The sequence below is a fragment of the Lepidochelys kempii genome, chromosome 14, assembly GCF_965140285.1.
Source record: "Lepidochelys kempii isolate rLepKem1 chromosome 14, rLepKem1.hap1, whole genome shotgun sequence".
NCBI lineage: Eukaryota > Metazoa > Chordata > Testudines > Cheloniidae > Lepidochelys > Lepidochelys kempii.
In genome coordinates, this window is record NC_136393.1 from 35420783 (window position 1) to 35443244 (window position 22462).

The 22462-nt window shown below is 52.9% G+C and overlaps 1 protein-coding gene across 1 annotated transcript; it reads right to left on the bottom strand.

The window, feature by feature from the left end:
* Positions 1 to 4543: 4543 nt before the first annotated feature.
* LOC140898127 (uncharacterized) lies at positions 4544 to 14070 on the bottom strand. The gene is made up of 6 exons (XM_078848702.1): positions 14034 to 14070; positions 13741 to 13911; positions 10539 to 10643; positions 9110 to 9238; positions 7694 to 7789; positions 4544 to 6815 (listed from the first exon to the last, which is right to left on the bottom strand). The coding sequence occupies exons 1-6, from the start codon at positions 14068 to 14070 to the stop codon at positions 4894 to 4896; spliced, it is 2460 nt and encodes an 819-aa protein (XP_078704828.1). The 3' UTR covers positions 4544 to 4893.
* Between the last annotated feature and the right edge of the window lie 8392 nt (positions 14071 to 22462).

A 22462-nucleotide genomic window follows, 5' to 3' on the forward strand; every position in this document is an offset into this window, starting at 1 on the left:
TTTGGCTCTGAGGCCTCCCCTACTCACACCCCTTTGTTGTTGTTATAGATTGTAAGCCCCACGGGGCAGGGACAATATTTTTGTTCTGTGTTTGTACAGCACCTGGCACAACGGTGTCCTACGCCATGGATGGGGCTCTTAGGTGCTACAGTGCATAATGGTAGCCCTGAGAGACCCCAACTGAGATCAGGCCCCCTGTGATTCCAGGGGCTGCACAGACACCATGTGAGAAGTCCCACCACCTTACAGGCAGGCAGATGATGGGCCAGCAAAACATACCCCCCCCCCCCAAGTTCTGCACCTGGGAAAGTTTTTTGGCTTTGCTAATTAGCTGCCCTAAGGGAGCCCTCCCCTCGCTGTACTAAGTGCTAGTCTACCAGTACTGGCATATAAGGCCCTCCCTTCCCAGGGGAACAGCCCCCTTCCCTGGCTGTCCTGCCACCCTCCCCCTCTTTCCTGCTCCACAACCAGAGCACAGACAGGGGGCTGGGAGGAGGTCAGGTCACTCCATCAGGCAGAGGTTGTGGGGGTATCACCCTCACACCCCTGCCATAGCAACCCATTGGCTCCAGTTCCCCTCTTCAAACACCCTACCAAAAATCATTCAGCACCAGCACCCCCCCTCACAAAAAAAAATCATTGCCCCCCCCAACATCTCCCCCCTACCCTGACTTGGAAAGGAGGTGGCATTCAGGGCGCCCACAGCTGTGTAACAACAGGAGGGACGAGCTCTTGTCCATCAACATCCCCAGGGGTCTCTTTTCTCAGAGGTGGATAGAAGGGGGCTCTAGCCTCCCAGCTGCAGTGTTTCCAGTCAAAATGGAATTAGGATGAAATCTAGACACTGCATAAACATGGGACTAAACCTGCCCGATTCCTTTGCAGCTGAAATTCTCTTGCACACCTGGCTCCTTGTACCCACTTTTGCACAGCCCAACAGCAGCTATGCACAGCAGCTGGCAGGGGCTGGGCTCGGCAGCAAAGTGGGCATGTGGCGAGAGGGGTTGATGAGCAAAATTCGAGGCACTTTTGAAAATCCACTTATCTTATGCACAGCAAGGTTGCCCACTCTCCCCATTTTAAGAGTCTCGAGGTATGTGCCCAGCTCCTGGAAAATCTGTAGGAAAATCTTTTTAAGTAAGTTGCTAGCTTCTGTGATTGCAGAAAAAAGCTTGAGACCATGACCCACATGCATAACCCAAGGGCTCAGAGACCAGAAGGGGAAGAAAAAAATGTCTTTAAAACCCTGGGATTTTTAAAAATGGCATTCTTTCCTGCTTGTTTTGAATGCTTCCAGCTGGTGCTATGGAAGACAGACTCCCTATACTTACTCCCACCATTGGTGGCCTAGGGCATAGAGCACTGGACTGTGACTCTCAGAGGCCGATTAGGGGTTTGTGGGGCCCTGGGCCAGAACAAGTGGGGTCCCATCCCCCCCAGGGAAATGAGATTGGGGCACGGGGGCTTGCCCTGCTCCCTGGCAGGAACGGCGGGTGGGCGGAGAGCAGGTCAGGGTGATGTGGTTGCCCATTTTTCCAGGTGCCCCCCATTGGCTGGGGCCCCTGCGGATGGGCCCCGTTGGCCCAGTGGCTAATCCACTATTGGTGACTCTGGAGAGCTGGGGTCTATTGTTGGCTTTTCCCCAGGCCTGCTAGGTAACCTCCGGCAGGTTGCTCTGTTGTGCCTCGGTTTCCCCATGTGTACAAGAGGGATAATGATACTGTCATGGAGTCACAAGGTCTGGTCTACATTCCCGCCCCCCAACCATCACCAGTCTTTGGGGAGTGACCCCCTTCAGTGCCTAGGACCCAGAGGGCAGGCCCTCAGTCTCCAAGACTGAGTCTTAGGCAGTAGTGATCCCTGTCTCTCTCTACCCGCAAATCCAGCGGAGCCAGATTCTTGCGGGAGGCTTGTACGGCAGCCCTTCAGGGCACCAGGCTCTCAGAGCGTCCTGCAGAGATGCAAGCAGCCTTTCCTAAACAAGGGAACCATTTATTAGTCACCTGACACACCAGATCTGAAAGGCCTTGGGGCAGCAGAGAGAGGCAGAAATTATGCCAGTCCATCCTGGCCAAGCGAGTGCCATGAGCCAAGCTGTGATGGACTCCCTCCCTGTCTCCCCCTCCTCTTTGTCTGCCCAGCTCACAGTTCCTGTGTCCCTCCAAAAGGGCAACTCTTAGTCCAGTTCACATGTCCTGCCTGCTTGGATTTCCTGTTAGGCATTGATTGTTCAGTCCTTGGGGGTCTCACTTTGTCTTGCTGCATCCTCTGTTGATCTGGGTCTGTTTCAATCAGTTCCTCAGTGACCCAGTTATTCCCCCTAGACAGCGAGGTGCCACACACCCATCTCCTGCACTGTTCCAGGAGCAGCGTTAACCCTTTTGCACTCATGGGGTTGCAGTGCAGCGTACCAAGGGAAACTGAGGTATGCCTAGGATTCATAAAAATATTACAGAAAATTCCCACTGATGACCACCTTTGTAAAATGCTTTGAGATCTGCGGATGAGAAGCGCTAAGTAAGAGCTGGATATTATTGTTTGGGCTCTCACCACAGATGGATGCAGCAAAGACAAATACACTTCCTTCTGTCTTCCAACACTCCCCTTCCACCACACACACCCTCCCTCTCCCTCCTGTTCTTTATGAACGACTCCAGACACACTGAGTTTTGCTAAACTACATTCTACTTTATTACCCTCTAATCCAAAGCAAGGAAGTCAAAAGTTAAACCCGCGTCCCACCTCTCTGCCTGCAGCCCAACTACACCCCTGTGCCATTCCCAACCCATCTCTGTCCCGGTACCCACCTCCCCAAACAATAAACCAGCCTTTCAGGCTCTTCCCTGAGACAAACCGCTTGAGCGAGTGACAAAAGCCAATGATGTGGCCGGGAGAACCTGGTTCCAAGGAGTCACCTGCTGTGGTAACTAGGAGATGTAGTGTTAGCTCCTTGTCTGTCAGCAGCCACGCTCCCAGGAAGGAGGCGGATTCCGGCAGCTGAGCCGTCAGGGTTCCCGACTCCTTGTGGCCTCCTCACCGATGGACTCAGCCTGGTCTGGTTTCAGGGCCGGCCTGGCCTGTTGACTTCCCCAGCTTTCTTTTCTGACCAGCCTCTTCTTCTCAGGAACCCGCAGACACCTCCTTTCCCACACTGTTCCCTCCTCTTGGGGTGTCATGCGTAGCCCTTTAGGATTCAGGGCAGCTTTCCCTGATACTCACAGGACATTTCCTGTCTGTCCCAGTTCAGCAAGTTCACAGTTCTCAGCTGGCTGGCTCTCAAGAGCAAACGCTGTCGTTTCCCAGCGCCCTTATCTTTGACCTTCACTCCCTCCTGACTGTCTGACATCACTGCAGAGCTCAGGCAGTAACTTCCTTCCCCAATTCGGTCTGTCTCTGTCTCTAGCTGTGAGCATCGCTACTTAACCAACTGGCCCCGAAAGGCCAGAGAGGATTTTTCCATTGACACCCACCCAGGGAAGCACAGTCAGACCCAGCGTTAGTGCAGCCAACGTAGAAAATATACTAGCTCAGCCTTTCTAACCAACCTTTGTCTAGCATGGGATGTGTCACGCCGAATCTGACGGGAGCAGTATGAATGAAATGCCTGGAGGCTCCGGAAAGGAAGGACAGTATAGACATGACACCCTGAAGCTAACGGAAGGGAGGGGGAACTGTATAAATGTGACCCCTCCCAGGCTAACACAAAGGCGGGGATCATATAAATGTGACACCCCAAAACTAATGCTATTGACATCGGATTCCCTGGGTCCACAAAGGCTGTTCTAGGCCTCCCACAAAGGGGAGGGCCCATGGAAACCAGCTGCAGCGCTGCATGGTCCTGGGTGAATTCATCCCCCTGGAGCAGAGAGCAAGGCAGAGTCCTGAGCCTTGCCTTTCACATCCTGAAAGAGGGTCAGGACCCATGGAGCGGGGCTTGTGCATCTGTGGCTCTAGGGCCAAATTTCACACCTTTGTCGGGCATTGGGTCACTGGCCCCTCCTTTCAATGGCTCCTGGGGATCCCTGATCTGCCTATAACAAGGCAGATTCCCAGCCACAGAGGCCCTTCACTGCGCTTATTTCTCCAGGTGTCTCCAGCAGCAAGGAGTCCCACTGGTGAACCGTGTGCTGCTCCAAAGCCATTCCTTTGCTCCAGGGACAGATCCCCCCGCCCTGCCACTCTCTATCCCCTACGCCTGTCTGCTCTGAGGTCTCCCCCATTTCCTTCTGAGCCGGCAACAGCACAGAAGCAAACGGAGTGGAGCAGGTGGAAAAAGTTGTATCGGTGGGCGGCACCTCCGTAATCCCATCTCTACCCCACGATGCTAGATACCCCCCTGCCCCCAGCACACCCGTACGCTGCAAGCTCCATCTGCTTCCCATCCAACCCTCTGAACCCTAAACACTCAGCCCCCCACCTCGCTCTGCTTCCCACCCTCCCCCCACCCAATGTCTGCTGCCCCCTCTGGTTCCTACACCCCCAGTCCCCAAACTCTCATCCCCCCTGCTTGATGTCCACCCCACCTCCCCCCATATCTAGTCCCTATCCCAGACCCAGCCCTCCACCCCCTTCCCTTCTAGCTCTCATTTCCGCCTGGGTATGGGGTGGGTGGGGGGAACCCCCTGGCCCTATGGCATTCTGCGGGGGGGGGGTGGAGAAGAGGGTCTCAGCTACCAGGCAGCTCAAGGGCCATTTTTCTGCATCAGCAGTGAATCATGCTGCCGGTGTGAGGGGGCAAACTGCCACCCCCCCTTCACCCGTAGAGAATCCCCTGGCTGGGGGGGGGGAAGAACATGCCAGTCCCCCAACCAGCCCCATCCAGGGTAGAGGGTGTTTCTGGCTCTCTCCAAAGACAGGGGTTCCCCCTCCCCCTACACACCCTGCTTAGCCATGTTAGGAGCTGGGAGGAGGTTGCTGGGCCCAGCTCTCCAGAGGGGCAGCAGCACTGGCCTCCCGTTCCCCTGGCCTCCATGCGCCAGGAGCGGAGAGAGACTTGGTCGCCCAGGCCCGGGGGGAAGCAGTCGGGGAAGCGGAGGGGACAGGGCATTGGAAGCGGGTGGCCGGATCCTCAGCCCAGGCCTCGGGCGGTGGCGTGGTCGTCCCGGTCCTCCTCTCGGCCTCCCACCAGGCGGGCGGCAGCAGGGAGAGCGGGCTGTCGGTGCCAGCGGTGTGGAGTCTCTGGTGGGCCACCAGGGCCGCGCTGAGGCTGAAGGCTTTGCCGCAGTCAGGACAGACGTGCCGTTTCTCCGCGCCGGTCTGGGCGTGGGCCCGCTGGTGCCGGTTGCGGTGGGAGCTGCGGCCAAAGCGTTTTCCACAGTGGGCGCAGGGGAAGGGCTTTTCTCCGGTGTGGGTGAGCCGGTGCCGGTCGTAGTGCGAGCTCCAGGCGAAGCCTTTGCCACAGACACTGCACTGGTAAGGCTTCTCACCCCGGTGCAGCCGGCGGTGCCGCTCCAGGGCTGGGGCGGCGGTGAAACCTTTGCCACAGTCAGGGCACTGGTGAGGCCTCCCCTCCCGGGTGGCGTGGGTGCGCCGGTGAGCCAGCAGGGTGGAGCTGACGGCAAAGCTCTTGCCGCAGTCGCCACAGCGGTAGGGCCGCTCACCCGTGTGGATGCGCCGGTGACGCTCCAGGTGGGAGCTGACGGCGAAGGCCCGCCCGCACTCCCCGCACCGATAGGGCTTTTCTCCCGTGTGGATGCGCCGGTGACGCTCCAGGTGCGAGATCCAGCCGAAGCTCTTCCCGCAGGCCCCACACGGGTACGGCTTGCCGGCAGCGCCGGCGTCACGGGCCGGCGCCGGGCCCTCGGCGGGCCTTTCCCGGGCGTGGGTGCGCCGGTGTTTGGCCAGGGCCGACCCCCAGCGGAAGCGGCGCCCGCAGTCCGGGCAGGCGTAGGGGCGCTCGCCCGTGTGCACACGCTGGTGCTTGAGCAGGTTCGAGCTCTGGCTGAAGCATTTGCCGCACTGTTGGCAGCGGTGGGGCCGCTCGGGGCCACTCTCCTCGACCTGGCAGGGCCCCTCTCCCACCCCGCCGCCGCCGTCCTGGGTCTGCGTCCCCTTGTGCTTGAAGCGCTGTGGGTCCGTCTGGTGGTTGAGGCGCTTACCGCAGTCGGCGCATCTCTGCGGCGGGGGCGGGGCTTCCTCCTCAGCCTCCTCCTCCTCCGCAGCCGCCGCGTGGGTGCGCATGTGGCGGTCCAGGTGGGAACTCCAGGCGAAGGCCCGGCCGCACTCCCCGCACTGAAAGGGCTTCTCTCCCGTGTGGATGCGCTGATGCCGCTCCAGGTGGGAGCTCCAGGCGAAGGCCTTGCCGCAGACGCCGCACTCATACGGCTTGCCGCCCAGGTGGCTCTTCTGGTGCCGGGCCAGGGCGCTGGGGTCGGCGAAGCTCTTGCCGCACTGCGGGCAGCGGTTGGGCTTCTCTCCGCCCGGCGCATGGGTGCGCTGGTGGGTCAGCAGGGAGGAGCTGACGCTGAAGCGGCGCCCGCAGTCGGGGCAGGCATAGGGGCGCTCCCCGGTGTGCACCCGCCGGTGGATGGTCAGGTCCGAGCGCTGGATGAAGGTCTTGCCACAGTCGGGGCATTCATGGGGCCTCTCGCCTGTGTGGATCTTCTGGTGCTTGGCCAGTGCCGACTTGTGGCTGAAGGTCTTGCCACACTCGGCACAGGTGTTGGGGCTCTCCCCGCTGTTAGCCAGCGGCTTCTCCCCTGCCTCGGGGCTTTGGGGAGCCTTCCCAGCGCCGTCGGCTTTTCCCGGGGCTGGCTCCTCTGGGCTCGCTTCCTGGGGTTTCTCTTCTTCTTTCCCACTGGCGGTGCTGTCTGCTGCTAGGGGAGAGAGACCCAGACACGAGTCATTCTCTGCATGGCGAGGGGAACAAACCACAACTGCCGAGGAGTGTTAGTGATGATAATGCAGCATTCAGGCCTCTATATTTGCTGGAGATAGAATTTTGGGTCTTGTTGGCCCGTTTGGCTTTTGATATTTTTATATTCTTACTAATATGGGTGAACAAAGAACACTGTGTTACATCTGCCCACAAGGAGATGGGAGGAGGGGGAGGAAGAGATAAGAAATAGAGCTAAAGTGTTGCTGGGTAGAATGGGGGTGTAATATACGAGCGTACACTTGAAGACTGCCTCAGATCTTATCTCAAGGCAAGGTCAGGCAACCAGTCAGGAGGGGCAAAGGGACTGGAGTGGGGCGGGGGGTATAAGAAACACTAACAGGCCAAAGAAATGCCTGTCCCTGACTGAAGCATAACCTCACTCCTTACCCCCCCATGGGGTACAAAAGAGGTGGTACCGAAGCCCCCAGACCGAAGTCCCTCCAAAATGGCACATGACCATAAATGGTAAGGGGTTGGACAAAGGGCGTACACTACAGGTATAATTATGCCTGAACGGGGACACTGGGGAAACAGGCTCTGCCAGCGTGCAGAGCTATGGCTATGCTTGCCTGATTAACACCAATAAACATCACGTTGCCTGCACTTCGGACTCCTGATCTTCTGCTTTCTGTCTGCCCTTAGCAGGGAGATCAAACGGCCAGCAGCCACATCTCCCCCCAGAACCCGACCCCAAAAGGAGGGGGACCGATTCTGCCTCTGCATCCCATCCGGACGCTCCCGGGGAGGGAGCTACTGCCGGGGCTCAGTCAGGGTTGGTGGGAAGCCATGCGTGACATTGCAGGGAGAGGGACTCACCTGCCCGGCCACCTCTGGGTACGTGAAGATCCAGGGCTGTCGGCTCATCCCCTCGGTCCAGCCGGGAGAGCAGGTCAGGCTTGGAAATTGGAAATTCTGCTCGGGGACAGGGCGAGCAACAAAACGAGCAAGATCAGAGCAGGTTGGGCATTGCCATGCCGCACACCCCCCCCCCCCGCCTCCCTCAGCCTCAGTGGCCCCTTCCCAGAAGCCCCTGGGGCTCTTGCTCTCTGCCACAACCAGGTCCTTTGTCCTTCTCCCCTCTGTGAGAGACCTCATCTCCTATCCGCCTTCAGCCTCTCTCCTCACCGCTCAAGAAATCCAGTGACATCACAACCCATCAGAGAGGAGTCACATTTCTACTAGCTTGTTCCCCACCCCTTTACTCCTGCCCCTGTTAAATAGGCCGCTTTTCCCTTTCCCCACCCCAGAGGAGCCCCTCTCGCTCAGCCCTGCTATCCCATCCGCCAATTCTCACCCCAAAGCTCCTCAAGGGAGATCTGTTTCCAGCCCTCAGATGCCCGCTCTCCCACTCAGATTCAGTCTCCCTCCGCTGCCTTTCCTAGTAACTCTGAGGGGCCTGTCCCCCCCCCCCACACACACACCTGGAGGTATCCTCCTCACACCCTCTGCTGCCTCCAGTACAGGGACCCACCTCCTCCCCTCCCAGACCCTTCTGGCATCCTGGGACAAGTCCTGTCCTGTCTTGCAGGCTTCTGCAGCCCTGCCTTTGGGATATCCTTTTCCTCCGCCTTTGTCTCCCTCTGTTATCACTAGGGTCCTACCAAATTCAGGGTCCATTCTGGTAAGTTTCACGGCCATAGGATTTGAAAACTGGTAAATTTCACGTTTGCAGATGTTTAAATCTGAAATTTCATGGTGGTATAACCGTGGGGTCCCAACCCAAAAGGGGATTATGGAGGAGTCACAAATCTGTTGGGGGGGGGGGGGTGTCACAGGATTGCCCCCCTCACTTCCATGCCACCTTCAGAGCTGGACTCTGAAGGCAGCAATCAGGGAGCTTCCCGGAAGTGGGTCTGAGCTCTCCCCGCCCCCCAAGCGGCTGTGCAGGGGTTGGACAAGTCCCGTGACTCCCCAGGGCAGCTGGAGCTAGGAGCCCACTGGCTGGGGCTCTCCTAGCAGCAGAAGGAGATCAGATTGAATGGGGAAGGGCTTATTTCATGGTCTGTGACATGTTTTTCACAGCCGTGAAATTGGTAGTGCTCTAGCTACCACCAGCCCTAGCTACCACTTGGGACCCACTGTCCTGCTCCCATGGCTTCATTCACTCCCTTCTCCACTACATCCCTGAGTTCTGGGGCGTAGGAGGAAGCAGGGGGTGGATTCCCCAGCAAGGAAGACCCCTGAATGGGGCCACTCGCGGCTCCCTATGGAGAAGAGGAAGCGATTACTTACCGAGGGCCATCAGGGTTTCGTAGCTCTCCTGCATGACATCCCTGTACAGGGCCCTCTGCCGGGGGTCCAGAAGCACGTACTGCTCCATGGTGAGACACGGCTCCTGCCTCCTCCACTGGTCGCCGGCCTCTGCAACAACAAAACCTCCCCCGCTCAGCACCCACCGCCCCAGCCGTAAGTCCGCCGGCGCAGGCATCGCAGGGCCAGGCTGCCCTCTGCCTCCCGGGGTGGACTGTCATTCCCTCCCCTGTGCAGGCCTAATGTGCTTCTGCTAAGCCCCTACCTCTTATTCCTGGGATCAGCCCAGGCTGCAGCATCAGGTTCCTGGTTATTAAGTGGACTCTGTGGGTGGTACCCTGATTACAGCAGCTGGGGGCCCTGCATGAATCAGAACTTTCTTGGAGGTGCCTAAGGCAGTGGAATAAACTCTCTCAGGAAGCAAGGATCCTCACAAACCTCCCCGCCACCAGTGCAAAGCCCAGTTCTTGGACCTGGCTTCTCCAACAAACATATAGCACTGGGGGAGGGGCATGAATATAGATGTTAAAAATTGTGATTGCAAAGTGCACAAGTGCTACAATAACGAAGGCCATGTAAGCGCCCAACACTGACATGTAAGTGAGCACAGCTGTGCAGAGTACGGAGGTTCCATGTCACAGAGGGTTTCGTGATTTCTAAACGGACCTGCGTTGGGAGTTGGCACGAACACCGGAAATTTCGAAATTCTCGGCAAAGGAAAATTCAAAAAGTTGTTTCAGGGCATTTGAAAGGTTTTGTTTTGACTTGTTTCCTTACTATTTTGCATTATATGATGGCAATTTCAAAACGAGTCATTTCAAAACACACAATCAAAACGTTTTCTTCCCTTTTTTCCCCCAAATCAATCTGATGACAGAACTGCATATTCCGATGGCATAAGGTTTCCATCCCAGTGTCTCCGACCAACTCTAGAACTAAGGGGTGAAGTTTTCAGAAACAGCGAGGAGACCCAATTCCCATTCATTTCAGTGGGGAAGGGGCTGATAGCAGGAGGCGTGGAGCAGGGGCAATGGGGAGTCTGGAGTCTCAGGAAAATGTGTTGGGGGGGTCTCCCCCTTTCTCCCCCATACCCAGGGGCTACTCTGCTGTTGACACAGGGGCTGGAGGGAAGCAGGTGCACATGCAAGACAGACCAGCTGATCTGGAAAGGTCTATGCCAGGGGTTCTCAAACTGGGGGTTGGGACCCCTCAGGGGTCATAAGGTTATTACATGGGAGGGGATCGCGAGCTGTCAGCCTCCACCCCAAACCCCGCTTTGCCTCCAGCATTTATAATGGTGTTAAATATATTTTAAAGTGTTTTTAATTTATAAGGGGAGTCGCACTCAGAGGCTTGCTATGTGAAAGGGGTCACCAGTACAAAAGTTTGAGAACCACTGGTATATACTAACCAGCTTCAACTTCTCCATCTGGTGGCTGCATCCTCCTGGCAGCCCACACCCTGGTCCCATCTGTGCTGCATTCCAAGCCAGGAACAGACTCAGCCAAGGATGAGACTGGAGGGAGGGGAAGAGACCAGATCCCTTTCATCTACTGAGGGCATCATACCCCTCACCCTCTCTTGGATAGAAGCAGAAGGGTAAGATTCCCGCTCCTGGGTGGGGCTCAAACCTGCAACCTCTAGATCCAACAGTATGAGCTGCAATTGCCAGACGAAGAGACCCAGGTGGTGTGCCCCACCATCAGGAGCCAGCTCAAAGCTCTACATGTTTCTGTCACTAGAGGGGAGAAAGCCACACTAAGCAGGAGTTATATCAGTGTGTGTGAGGGGAACGTAGCAGAAAGGTAAGGGTAACTACAGTATTGCCAACCCCAAAGCATTCAGGCCCCAACCAAAAAATAAGGAGATTTAAAAAATAATGATAAATGATGGGGGGGGGAGAAAAGAGTATTTTCTTTCTGGTTTTTGAGCCTATAGGGGTCACATTTTCAAGCATCTCTGCAGTTTAGGAGGCTGGAAACTCAATGTTGTATTCTTGCGATTTTATCTCATGGCATTTGGTGCAGGAAATTTGGAGAAAAGGGCTTAATTTAAATGTTTACATAACTTCAGTCCTGAAACAGTGTGAGATTTTCAAACAACATACAAAACACAGTCCTCTTTCACTGCTGCATGGTATTCAAGCCTCCATTTTGCCTATCTCCAATGAAATGGCCCTAATCCATTGGCTAAATTTCAGCTCCAAATGGACACCAAATTACAACAACAATAATCTCCTTTGAGCCCAATAATTAAGGGTACAAGGGTTCCCACAGCCTTGTGAAAGAGCCACGTGCAGAGAAGGGTCAGTAGCAGAATTTGAACACAGAATCTTCCGCCATCAAAGCACATATTTGAGCCTCTTGAGCTAAAGGAGGAACTTCAGCAGCTGGTGCCAGTAGTAGCCTCTTATCCTCTCTGAGGATAGAGGGTGCTGTGACACACACACACTTTACAGGGGTCAAGAATAAAATCCCCACCTTCACTACATGAATCTCCAGGTGAAATCCTACACAGGAGGTCTGACTAGTGACCAAAGAGATCCCTTCTGGCCATACAATCTAGGTCTTTAAGTGTGTTACAAGCCCCTTGGGGTGGATCATTTACACCTACACAGGGTGGGTGCAAAAGTCAACCAGATCAGAACGTTGGAGCTTTTGCATTTGCTTTGCATGGATGTGACCGGGCTGCAACAAAATGTGAGGCAGATGGAGAATTACACCCCACGATTTCAGAAGGGCAGGGTGGGGAAAGAGGCAAAAGCCTGGGGGAAGGAGAAAGGAAGAGTTAAAGTAGTGGTCTGTCCCAAGCAGGGACTCCGTGGAAAAGGCACTGTGGGGGGGTTGTGTGTTGATGGGGTATCCCATGTGATTTCCATTTCCAGTCCCACCCAGCCTGGGCCACATGCAGAGGGTAAATCCGAGCCGCTCCTGTCCAGTGTCTCTCTGCTAATTTACACCAGCTGACCATCTGTCTCTGGTTTTTAGCCGATGTTTCAAAGCTAAACTATTTTCTACTCTTTAAACCCTTTCTCTTGGGCAGCCGACACAAAACTTCTTAGTCAACCACAAAAGCACGTCCTGTGGAGTTGATAACACATGCCTTGAGTCGCTGAAAATTGCCTCCGTTTATTTTCACCCACTTCTACCAATTTACAACCCAGGTTGCAGGTTCAAATCATTCCCTCTGTTGTGCATTGCCATGCATTCATTGACACAGATGTTCTTTTGCCCATTTGCCCAGCTGGGTTAGTTAATGGTTAAGAGTTAATTGTTGACTCAAAACTCTTGCAGTTAGTTATTTGCAAAGGGGGCCACCTTGTTTCCAAATCACTAATATATTAAACCTCCTAGTCTGGAGCTGCTATTAAGCTTCTATATCTATGTTAACTGGCCATTTATACCTACTGTTTCCTGTCTCTCAGCCAGTTTCCAACCCAGAATAGAACTTTACCTCTCATCCCATCATTATTTGGTTTTTTTAATAGCCCTTTGTGAGGGGCTTTGTCAAAGTTTTTGAAAGTCCAAATTAAACCTGTCTACTGCTTCTCCCTTATCCACTATTTTCCCTAGTTCTCCACCTGGAGTATGCATACCCCTGGGGGTACACAGAGGCCTTCCAGTGGACACAGCAGCTCCTTTAGATATTTGCCTAGTTTTACAACAGGCTACATAAAAAGCACTAGTGAAGTCAGGACAAACTCAAATTTCATACAGACAATGACTTGTTTCTACTGCTCTGTAGACTATACAGTGAAATGTAAGTACAATATTTATATTCCAGTTGATTTGTTTTCTCATGATATGGTAACAATGAGAAAGGAAGCAGGTTTTCAGCCTTTTACATTTTTGGAGCCTTTTACATTTTTAAGTCTGATTCTTTTAACTAAGCAGTTTTAAGTGAGGCGAAGCTTGGGGGTAGGCAAGACAAATCAGACTCCTGAAAGGGGTAAGTAGCCTGGAAAGGTTGAGAGCCACTGTGTTAGTGAACTCTGATAGCTTAGAGCAACATGATGTTGCTCTGCAGAAGCTATGCTGGTTAGTCTCGATCACATAATACTGACCTATCAGCCTATGAAGCTGAGGGTTTATAACCATCTTTAAATATTGCTGGAAAGAGATTTTCCAGATACTGAAATCAGGTTCACTCATCTGCAATTCCAAGGGCCAGAGCTCTTTACAAATGTATTCGCTACCCTTCACTCCTATGCTCTAGCAGCTGATTCTCATGTCTGATTGCATTTTCTTTTGGTGTTGGCAACATATTTCTCCTTCTCTAGCAAAGACACTTTTGCGAGCGCTGGCTAATTAAATCCCACCTTTCCGTGCAGGATCATACAGAGGCTTTTTGAAATCCAATTTACATCCCCCCCAGAGCCAACCGCAGCTCCATGCCGCCTTCAGCAAGTTAAATCACACACAGACACACACAGAGGAGAATGCTAACTTCTGGATCCACTCATGCAAACAGGAGCAAGAGCCTGGGCTTGCCAGTGACAGCAGCAGCTCGGGGACTCGCGGACCCCCCGGGAGCAGAGATTATGGGGAGGGTAACGAGGAGCCATTTTTACAGTCTGGCCACAGCCAAGACTGAATTCTCTCTCTCTCAATCACCTGCAGGCTCCGGCTCAGGAGCTGGTGTGGGCAGAGCCCGGGGCAGGTCCCAGCCACCGGAGAGAGTCCCAATCTGGGCTGGGCGCAGAGGGCGCTTTGCTGAAGGTCTTTCCCTGGCGCAGCAACTGCTCAGTCCTGGCTCCTGGGTCACTATGGACGCAGCTGCTGGCACTCAGCGTCTGACCCAGGAAGCTCAGCCCCCTGATATCCTGAGCGAAGGAGAAGAAGAAGCAAATACAGAGGAAGAGAGCAAAGGCATAAGCCAGAGCAGCCTCCCGTCCCTCCGCAATAACCAGAGCCCTCTGGTGGCACCAGCTCCTGGATCCGCATTGCTGCGCTCCCGCCGGGGCAGAACATGGCCCAAAGGGGGCGGATCTGGCCAGAGGGATTCTGCCCCCACCCCAGCCGCCTGCGGGGAGTGTGTGTCGGGAATCCGGGTCCAGCCAGGGCCGTGCTCGGCGGCCGGGCTCTCCAGGCCCCTGTGCCACGCAGCGCCCCGCGGGGAGCGGGGCTGGTCCCCGCCGGCCTCGGGAACCAGGCGTCAGGCCGGATGCTGGGCGGGTGTAAATCAGCATCGCTCGGCTGACTTTGTGGAAGCTATGGCTGGTTACACCCGCTGGGGATCTGGTCCCCATTGCCTCCCATGGAGCTATGCTAATGTACACCCACTGGGGATCTGGTCCCCATTGCCTCCCATGGAGCGATGCTAATGTACACCCACTGGGGATCTGGTCCCCATTGCCTCCCATGGAGCAATGCTAATGTACACCCTCAGGGGATCTGGTCCCCATTGCCTCCCATGGAGCGATGCTAATGTACACCCACTGGGGATCTGGTCCCCATTGCCTCCCATGGAGCAATGCTAATGTACACCCTCTGGGGATCTGGTCCCCATTGACTCCCATGGAGCGATGCTAATGTACACCCTCAGGGGATCTGGTCCCCATTGCCTCCCATGGAGCGATGCTAATGTACACCCTCTGGGGATCTGGTCCCCATTGACTCCCATGGAGCGATGCTAATGTACACCCTCAGGGGATCTGGTCCCCATTGCCTCCCATGGAGCGATGCTAATGTACACCCTCAGGGGATCTGGTCCCCATTGACTCCCATGGAGCGATGCTAATGTACACCCTCAGGGGATCTGGTCCCCATTGACTCCCATGGAGCGATGCTAATGTACACCCTCAGGGGATCTGGTCCCCATTGCCTCCCATGGAGCGATGCTAATGTACACCCTCTGGGGATCTGGTCCCCATTGACTCCCATGGAGCGATGCTAATGTACACCCTCTGGGGATCTGGTCCCCATTGCCTCCCATGGAGCGATGCTAATGTACACCCTCTGGGGATCTGGTCCCCATTGACTCCCATGGAGCGATGCTAATGTACACCCTCTGGGGATCTGGTCCCCATTGCCTCCCATGGAGCGATGCTAATGTACACCCTCAGGGGATCTGGTCCCCATTGCCTCCCATGGAGCGATGCTAATGTACACCCACTGGGGATCTGGTCCCCATTGCCTCCCATGGAGCGATTCTAATTTACACCCACTGGGGATCTGGTCCCCATTGACTCCCATGGAGCGATTCTAATTTACACCCACTGGGGATCTAGCCCCATGGAGCGATGCTAATGTACACCCACTGGGGATCTGGTCCCCATTGCCTCCCATGGAGCGATGCTAATATACACCCTCTGGGGATCTGGTCCCCATTGCCTCCCATGGAGCGATGCTAATGTACACCCACTGGGGATCTGGTCCCCATTGCCTCCCATGGAGCAATGCTAATTTACACCCACTGGGGATCTGGTCCCCATTGACTCCCATGGAGCGATTCTAATTTACATCAGCTGGGAATCTAGCCCCATGGAGCTATGCTAATTTACACCCGCTGGGGTTCTGGCCCTCAGCACTTACATGGGGATCTTCAGCCAGACATCTCAAAGCGCTTCACAAAGAAAGGTAAATCTCATTATTATCTGTAAAAAGAACGCAGAGTACTTGTGGCACCTTAGAGACAAACACATTTATTTGAGCACAAGCTTTCGTGGGCTAAAACCCACTTCATCGGATGCATGCAGTGGAAAAAAGGTATATATATATATATATATACACAGAGAACATGAAAAATCTTTGTTGCCACACCCACTATAACAAGAGTGATCAGTTAAGGTGAGCTATTATCAGCAGGAGAAAAAAAAAAAAACACGGAAGGGCTGTGACTTGCTCCGGATCATGCACCAGATCAGTGCCAGAGCCCGGAGCAGAACCCAGGAGTCCTGCACAGGAACGACCCTCCAAAAATGTGTTCAGGTTCCCACACCACATAACAGCCCAGCAGGAAGCTAGAGCGGAAGTTGCAGCCCAGGGGGGATCGTGTATCCTGTTATTGTTCGTACAGCACCTAGCGCAATGGGACCCTAGCCTATGACTAGGGCTCATCGGGGGCACCACAGTGCACAGAACGGAACGCTAGACACTCCTATCCCTTTGGAGCACCTGAGACACGCAGCAGGGTTCGCTGGGAGGAGGTCAGGGAAAGACCCAACAGGAGTCTAAGCTGGTCTAGAGAGATCAGAGGTGACAGAGACTTGGCGGGGAGATGGACAAGGTCTATTCTGCACCCAAACACACACTTTGGAAAGCATAGGCACTCGGTGGCCGGTGAGCACAGAGGAAGCTGGGGACACTATCATTAACCCCCCTTTTACAGATGGAGAAACGGAGGCCTGGAGAGCGGAAGTTACCTGGCTAAAGTCCTCCAGCAGGCCAGTGGCAGAAGAACCCAGGTGTCCTGCTCTACGCAGTAGTCACACTTGCCCATGGGGAAATAGCTGCTGTGAGCAGAGCCAGAAGGGGGGACGGGCACTGATGGGGAGCAGCATCCGGGCACAGGTAGGGGGAGGGCTCTTGTTGGGAGTCACCCCTCTGCTCCTCTTGGACTCCCCAAGCTGCCCCCCAACTTTTCGTGGCTTTCCCACCCCACATACATTTTTCCAGTCCTTCCGGCATCACTGGAGGAGATGTGAAGGCAAATGAAGAAGTCACCAGAAGAAAAATACACAGGTGGTCAAGAGGAGGCATGGGTGACTGGAGCTTGCCTCAGTTTCTCCCTCTGTAAAAAGGGGTCAGTGATAATTGACCTCCTTCGTAAAGCACCACTGATGAGAAGTGCTAGATAGTAAGTGGGTGTCGCTCCTGTACGAGAGCGAGGTAGTAGTATTCCATGGCCTTGGTGAGTCCCCTCACTTGGCATATTACATAGGCATAGCAATCCTGTCACAGAGTGGTCCCTCTCTATGACACTGAGGTGATCCCCACCCCCACCTAGGATCCTGCACACACATTTATTGCACGCAGGAGCAGGGCACAGACACAAGAGAAAGACCAAGTGCAGAGTTTATACAATTTCCCTAGAGCTGGCTCGGCTTCTGCAAGTGTTCAGGGGAGCAGAGCCTGAAGTGGGGACAGGGGGGTCAGGGAGGGCAGCAGCTCTGGGACTCACAGACCCCCGGGAGCAGAGATGGGGCAAGGAGGGGCCGTTTGTGCAGAGTCACTTTCCTGCCCAGCCCTTTCCCCCAGGTCTCTCCTCTCACCTGCAGGCTCCGGCTCAGGAGAGGTTCCAGCCACTGGAGAAAGTCCAACCCATAGGCTGAGCACAGTGGGGGCTTTAATGAAGGTCTCTCCCCAGGAGAGCAAGAAAACAACAGGGCCCAATAGGCAGACGTGGGATGCTCAGCATGCATGGGGGAAAAGCTTATTCACTTCCTCCAGGCTCACAATCATACATCCCTGGTGATGCTGCAGGAAACTAGCTGGCCTCTGAGCTTGGGCTCAGAACTGGGAGAACTGCACTGCACTGCCTGAGGATTGTCTGAGCCCGGCTGTCTGATGACCCCAGCTGTGGAGAAGGATTACAGTTTCCAAGGGGGAGCGAGAGCTCCCAAGGAGGAAAAAGAACTACATTTCCCATCCACCCCTGGAAGTGCAGGCCAGTTTTCCACTCTCAGCTTCAGCTAGCCCAGGCTATTTCTCCTGCTGTTTTGGACAGGGGAGAGACAGCCACGCAGTGTGCAGCGGCCGTCAACAAAGCTGACAGAATGTTGGGAATCATTACGAAAGGGATGGATAATAAGACAGAAAATATCATATTGCCTCTATCCACGGCAGGCCCACACCTTGAATACTGCATGCAGATATGGGGGTCGCCCCCTCTCAAAAGGGATACATTGGAATTGGAAAATGTTCAGAAAAGGGCAACAAAAATGATGAGGGGCATGGAACAGCTCCCATAAAAGGCGAGATTAATAAGACTGGGACTATTCAGCTTGGAAAAGAGACAACTTAGGGGGGATGTAACAGAGGTCAATAAAATCATGACTGGGTGTGGAGAAAGTAAATAAGGAAATGTTATTTATTCATTCTCATCACACAAGAACTAGGGGTCACCCAATGAAATTACTAGGCAGCAGGTTTAAAACAAACAAAAAGAAGTATTTCTTCACACAACACAGAGTCAACCTGTGGAACTGCTTGCCAGAGGGTGTAGCAAAGGCCAAGATTATAACAGGGTTCAAAAAGGAACTAGATAAGTTCATGGAGGATAGGTCCATCAACAGCTATTAGCCAGGCTGGGCAGGGATGGTGTCCCTAGTCTCTGTTTGCCAGAAGCTGGGAATGGGCAACAGGGGATGGATCATTGTATGGTTGCCTGTTCTGTTCATCCCTCTTAAGCACCTGGCATTGGCTACTGTCAGGAGAGAGGATACTGGGCTAGATGGGCCACTGGTCTGACCCAGTATGTTCTTATGTTCTTATCACTGCTGTTGTGAAGTAGTTTGGGAAGGCACTGGAAGCTACAAAGTACCTCGACAGACAAGGTGAGGGGGAGGCTTTGGGACGCAGGCTGCCAGGAGATCCATCTAGGGCCTGCAAACAGCTGAGCTCTGCAGCTGGGGCACGGGACTGTTCCAGAACTTCACCTTGGGTGATGAAATCGCTGTTGACCCACAGGGCTCTGACTCAAGTAAGTAGAAGGTAGGGAGGGTGTGTGTGAGAGAGATGCTCCCTGGAGTTTCCTTCTGAGCCACAGCAAATATGAGAGTCAGGACAGTGGGATAGGAAATGTATCCCAGATCTGGGAAAATGTATCCAAACTCCTGGGCAGGAAGGAGGGAATTTGTCTGGTTTTGGAGAAGGGTCTGTAATGCACAGAAGACTCTGGTGCTGTGTTTATAACCCAGCTGCTCTGGGCAAAGGCATCAGGTATTAGACATGGACACAATGAGGAGCACTGGGACAGAGAAACACACACTGTGTGTGTAGATCAGATGATAGGCGGTATTAGCAGAAGACAGGTCTTGAAAGAGAAGAGTGACAGAGGATCAGGATGGGTTAGGCCAGAAAGAGTTCAGTGGGACAATATTGCCACCTTTCTCAGAGGGTAGTGACTATTTATTATTTTATTACCATAGCACATAGGAGCCACAGTCATGGGCTAGAACCCTGTTGTGTTCGGCGCTGTAAAAACACAGAACAAAAAGATAGCCTCTGATCCAAAGAGCTTACTAATGAATTGCAATCATTGGGCTCGGGTATGTGGGTTTAGCACAGAAAAGTAGTGGTGGGGGGAATCTGTGGGGAAAAATTCAGAAGCCACTTGCAAGTAGGGTGACCATACAGCAAATGTGAAAAATTGGGAGAGGGGATGGGGGAGGTAATAGGAGCCAAAAATCAGGACTGTCCCTATAAAATCAGGACATCTGGTCACCCTACTTGCAGGTCACCGACAGTGGTAGGGGAGGGGAAAGGTACAGGGACATGAGGTCTAATCCTCTCTCTCTCTGTGAACAGCATATAGTTGGATGGGTTTTTATTACGGAGGTACCAGTTGCAGCTCCATGGTGAAGGCTGAGTTACATATTCTTAAAGAGGATGAGTCCTTTGCTCTGGTACAAATGAAAAATGCAAGGGATCCCCCCATAAAATTGATAGCAGTGACTTGGAGCAGGGAATTCATTTTCTAAGAATTTTCAAGTAAATCTGTTAACTAGTTGAGGGGTAGTTTAGATCATAGGCACAGCTCTGCTAACTCAGTTGGTAGCGCATGAGACTCAGTCTCATGGGTCATGGGTTGGAGCCCCACGTTGGGTGGTAGGTTTGGCCCCTGATGGAAGACAGGATACTGTGCTATGGAAATGTACAGTTAGGAAACCTAAATCACCTTAACTCAGCCTTTCAGCCTCCCAAGCGCTTAGAAGTAGTCACTTTGCAAATTAATCGGTGACCAAACAGTAAGGATTAATTTTCTTGATCTGCAACACATTTTTGTCAGTCAGTAACAAAGTGAAGGAAAGCAGCCCAGTCCAACAGGTAGAGCACTGGACTGAGGGGTCAAAAGGAGTGAATTCAAGCCAGTGAGTCACTTTGCAAACTTGGTCAAGTCACTTCACCTCACTGTGCCTCAGCCTTACCAATCTGTAAAATGGGAACAATGTTACATACATCTCTCTTTACAACACGCCTTGAGATCTAGGTTTCAGAAGCATTACACATAGCTTGACACAAGAACAAGCACAAGGAAACATTACACACACTGACTAAGTGAAAGACAGCTACTGCCTGTTGCAAAGTGATCACTTTAGGGCATCAGCTGTTTGTCTTTGCCCAATTTAAAGGGCCAGTGTCACAAAAGGCATTCTGGGGCGGGGGGGGATTCCAAAAAGAGGGCAATCTTCCAGTAGAGAGAGTTAATAGAAAATAAGAAGCTTTGAGGGAAGGGAGCAATGGTACTTAAGTTATGCTTTGGCTTGTAATGTCATCACTTGATTAATAATAATAGTACTTTTCAATGGGAGTTTTTTTTTTTTACAAAGGATCATTAACCCCAGTTTACAGATAGGGAAACTGAGGCATAGACCAATGTGACTGCCCCAAAGTCACTTAGCAAGTCAGAGCCAGGAATAGAACCAAGGTCTTTAGGGTCTTAGTCCAGTGTCATAGCCACTAGGTAACACTCCCTATTATAGCAACTATTCCTACAAACTTTCTTTTCTAACCCATGCACAAACATGCTTCTTTGTAGCATCCAATTAAATTTTCCATGGGAACACCAAATAGATTGAATAGATGTATAGATTCCAAGGACAGAAGGGATCATTGTGTTCAGCTAGTCTGACCTCCTGTGTAACACAAGCCATAAGATTTCCCTGAATCAATCCCTGTTTGAACTAGAGTTGACCTTTTAGAAAAATGTCCAACCTTGATTTAAAAATTGCTTATGCTGGAGAATTCACCACAACCCTTATTAAATTATTCTAATGGTTAATTACCCCCATTGTTAAAAACTTGTGCCTCATTTCTTGTCTGAATTGGTCTAGCTTCAGCTTCCAGGCACTTGATGTTGTCAGACCTTTGTCTGCTAGATAGAAGAGCCACTCAGTGGAGTCGCATCATACCCGCATTTAACTTACGCGAATTCAACTATAGGCGCTCGGCAAAAAAAAAGAAAAATAACAATAACTCGCGGCGGTGGAGTACTGTACAGGAGTCGATGGGAGAGTGCTCGGGGGGGTCGATTTATCCTCGGGGGAAGATAAATCCTCTTGCCTCCAGATAAAGGGCTGCAGCCTTGCAGTCTAGGAATGTATCAGAAGCACTAACGTTTCCTTCCTGTTTCTCTGTCTCAGACACGGTGCCTATTGCAAACCCTCTCCAAAGCCTCCAGGACGAAATCACCCTCTCCCTCTGCCTCGACTATTTCAGCGATCCCGTGACGCTAACCTGCGGGCACAGCTTCTGCCTGGCCTGCATCAGCCTTTGTTGCAATGTAAATAGATTTCCCCCCTCCCCCTGCATACTTACAGTTTCTTTCTAACAGGTTTCAGAGGAATCTCTTCCCCAATGGCTCTGGAAATAGTTATCACTTTATTTGTGCACTTTCCCCTCTTTTAAAAAATTTCCCCTCTTTTAATATTTTTTGAAAGAAAGTGTGACCTTAAAAAAAATCATATTTTGGAATAAGAATAGGACATTGGATGTGGCCCAGCACACTCCTTAATCTGAGTTGAGGCAGAGGTGGGACGTATCGCTATTTGCAGTTTGGCCTCGTGGATAGCAAAGAGGAGTGGGGTGCAGGAGGCTGGATTCTATCCCTGGCTGTGTCACAGGCTTGCTCGGTGAGTTTTGGGCAAGTCACACTCCATGCCTCAGTTTCCCCATCTGTAAAATGGAGATAATGATATTGAACTCCAGTGTAAAATGCTTTCAGATTGATGAAGAGCATTATACAAGGGTAAGGCATAGTGCCAAGAGTTCCAGGTTCCATGTTGCTGGATGACTGTAGAGGCACACAGTGAAAGACAGTCCCTCTTGGGAACAGTTTACAATCAAACTACTGGCTGACCACACTTCACCTCAGTGCCTCAGTTCCCCATCTGTAAAATGGGCCTACACTTGAGGTGGCTGGCAGGTGAGGCACCAAAGCCAAAGAAACCGACAGAAGTTGGCCCTTGTCACAGAGTCACTGGGGTGATGCTCTGGAACTACTCCATATGAAGCCAGTCAGGACTCTGGGGGAGCCTCCTCTCTCTGAGCATACTGTCTCCAGGGCAAGAAGCTTACACAGCTTCAACCTTCCTGGATCTGACCTCAGAGCATTCAGCATCCCCTTCCACACCGTGTGCTTCCTGCAGGGAGTCCGCCCAGGCAGGGCTCCTGG

Excerpts from the sequence above, each read along its gene's own strand:
- LOC140898127 (XM_078848702.1), bottom strand. The coding sequence starts at position 14,070 with ATGCGGATCCAGGAGCTGGTGCCACCAGAGGGCTCTG. Across the intron at positions 9,239-10,538 it reads AGATGGAGAAGTTGAAGCTG|AGGCCGGCGACCAGTGGAGG; the intron begins GTTAGTATATAC and ends TTGTTGTTGCAG. Across the intron at positions 7,790-9,109 it reads CGAAACCCTGATGGCCCTCG|AATTTCCAATTTCCAAGCCT; the intron begins GTAAGTAATCGC and ends GTCCCCGAGCAG.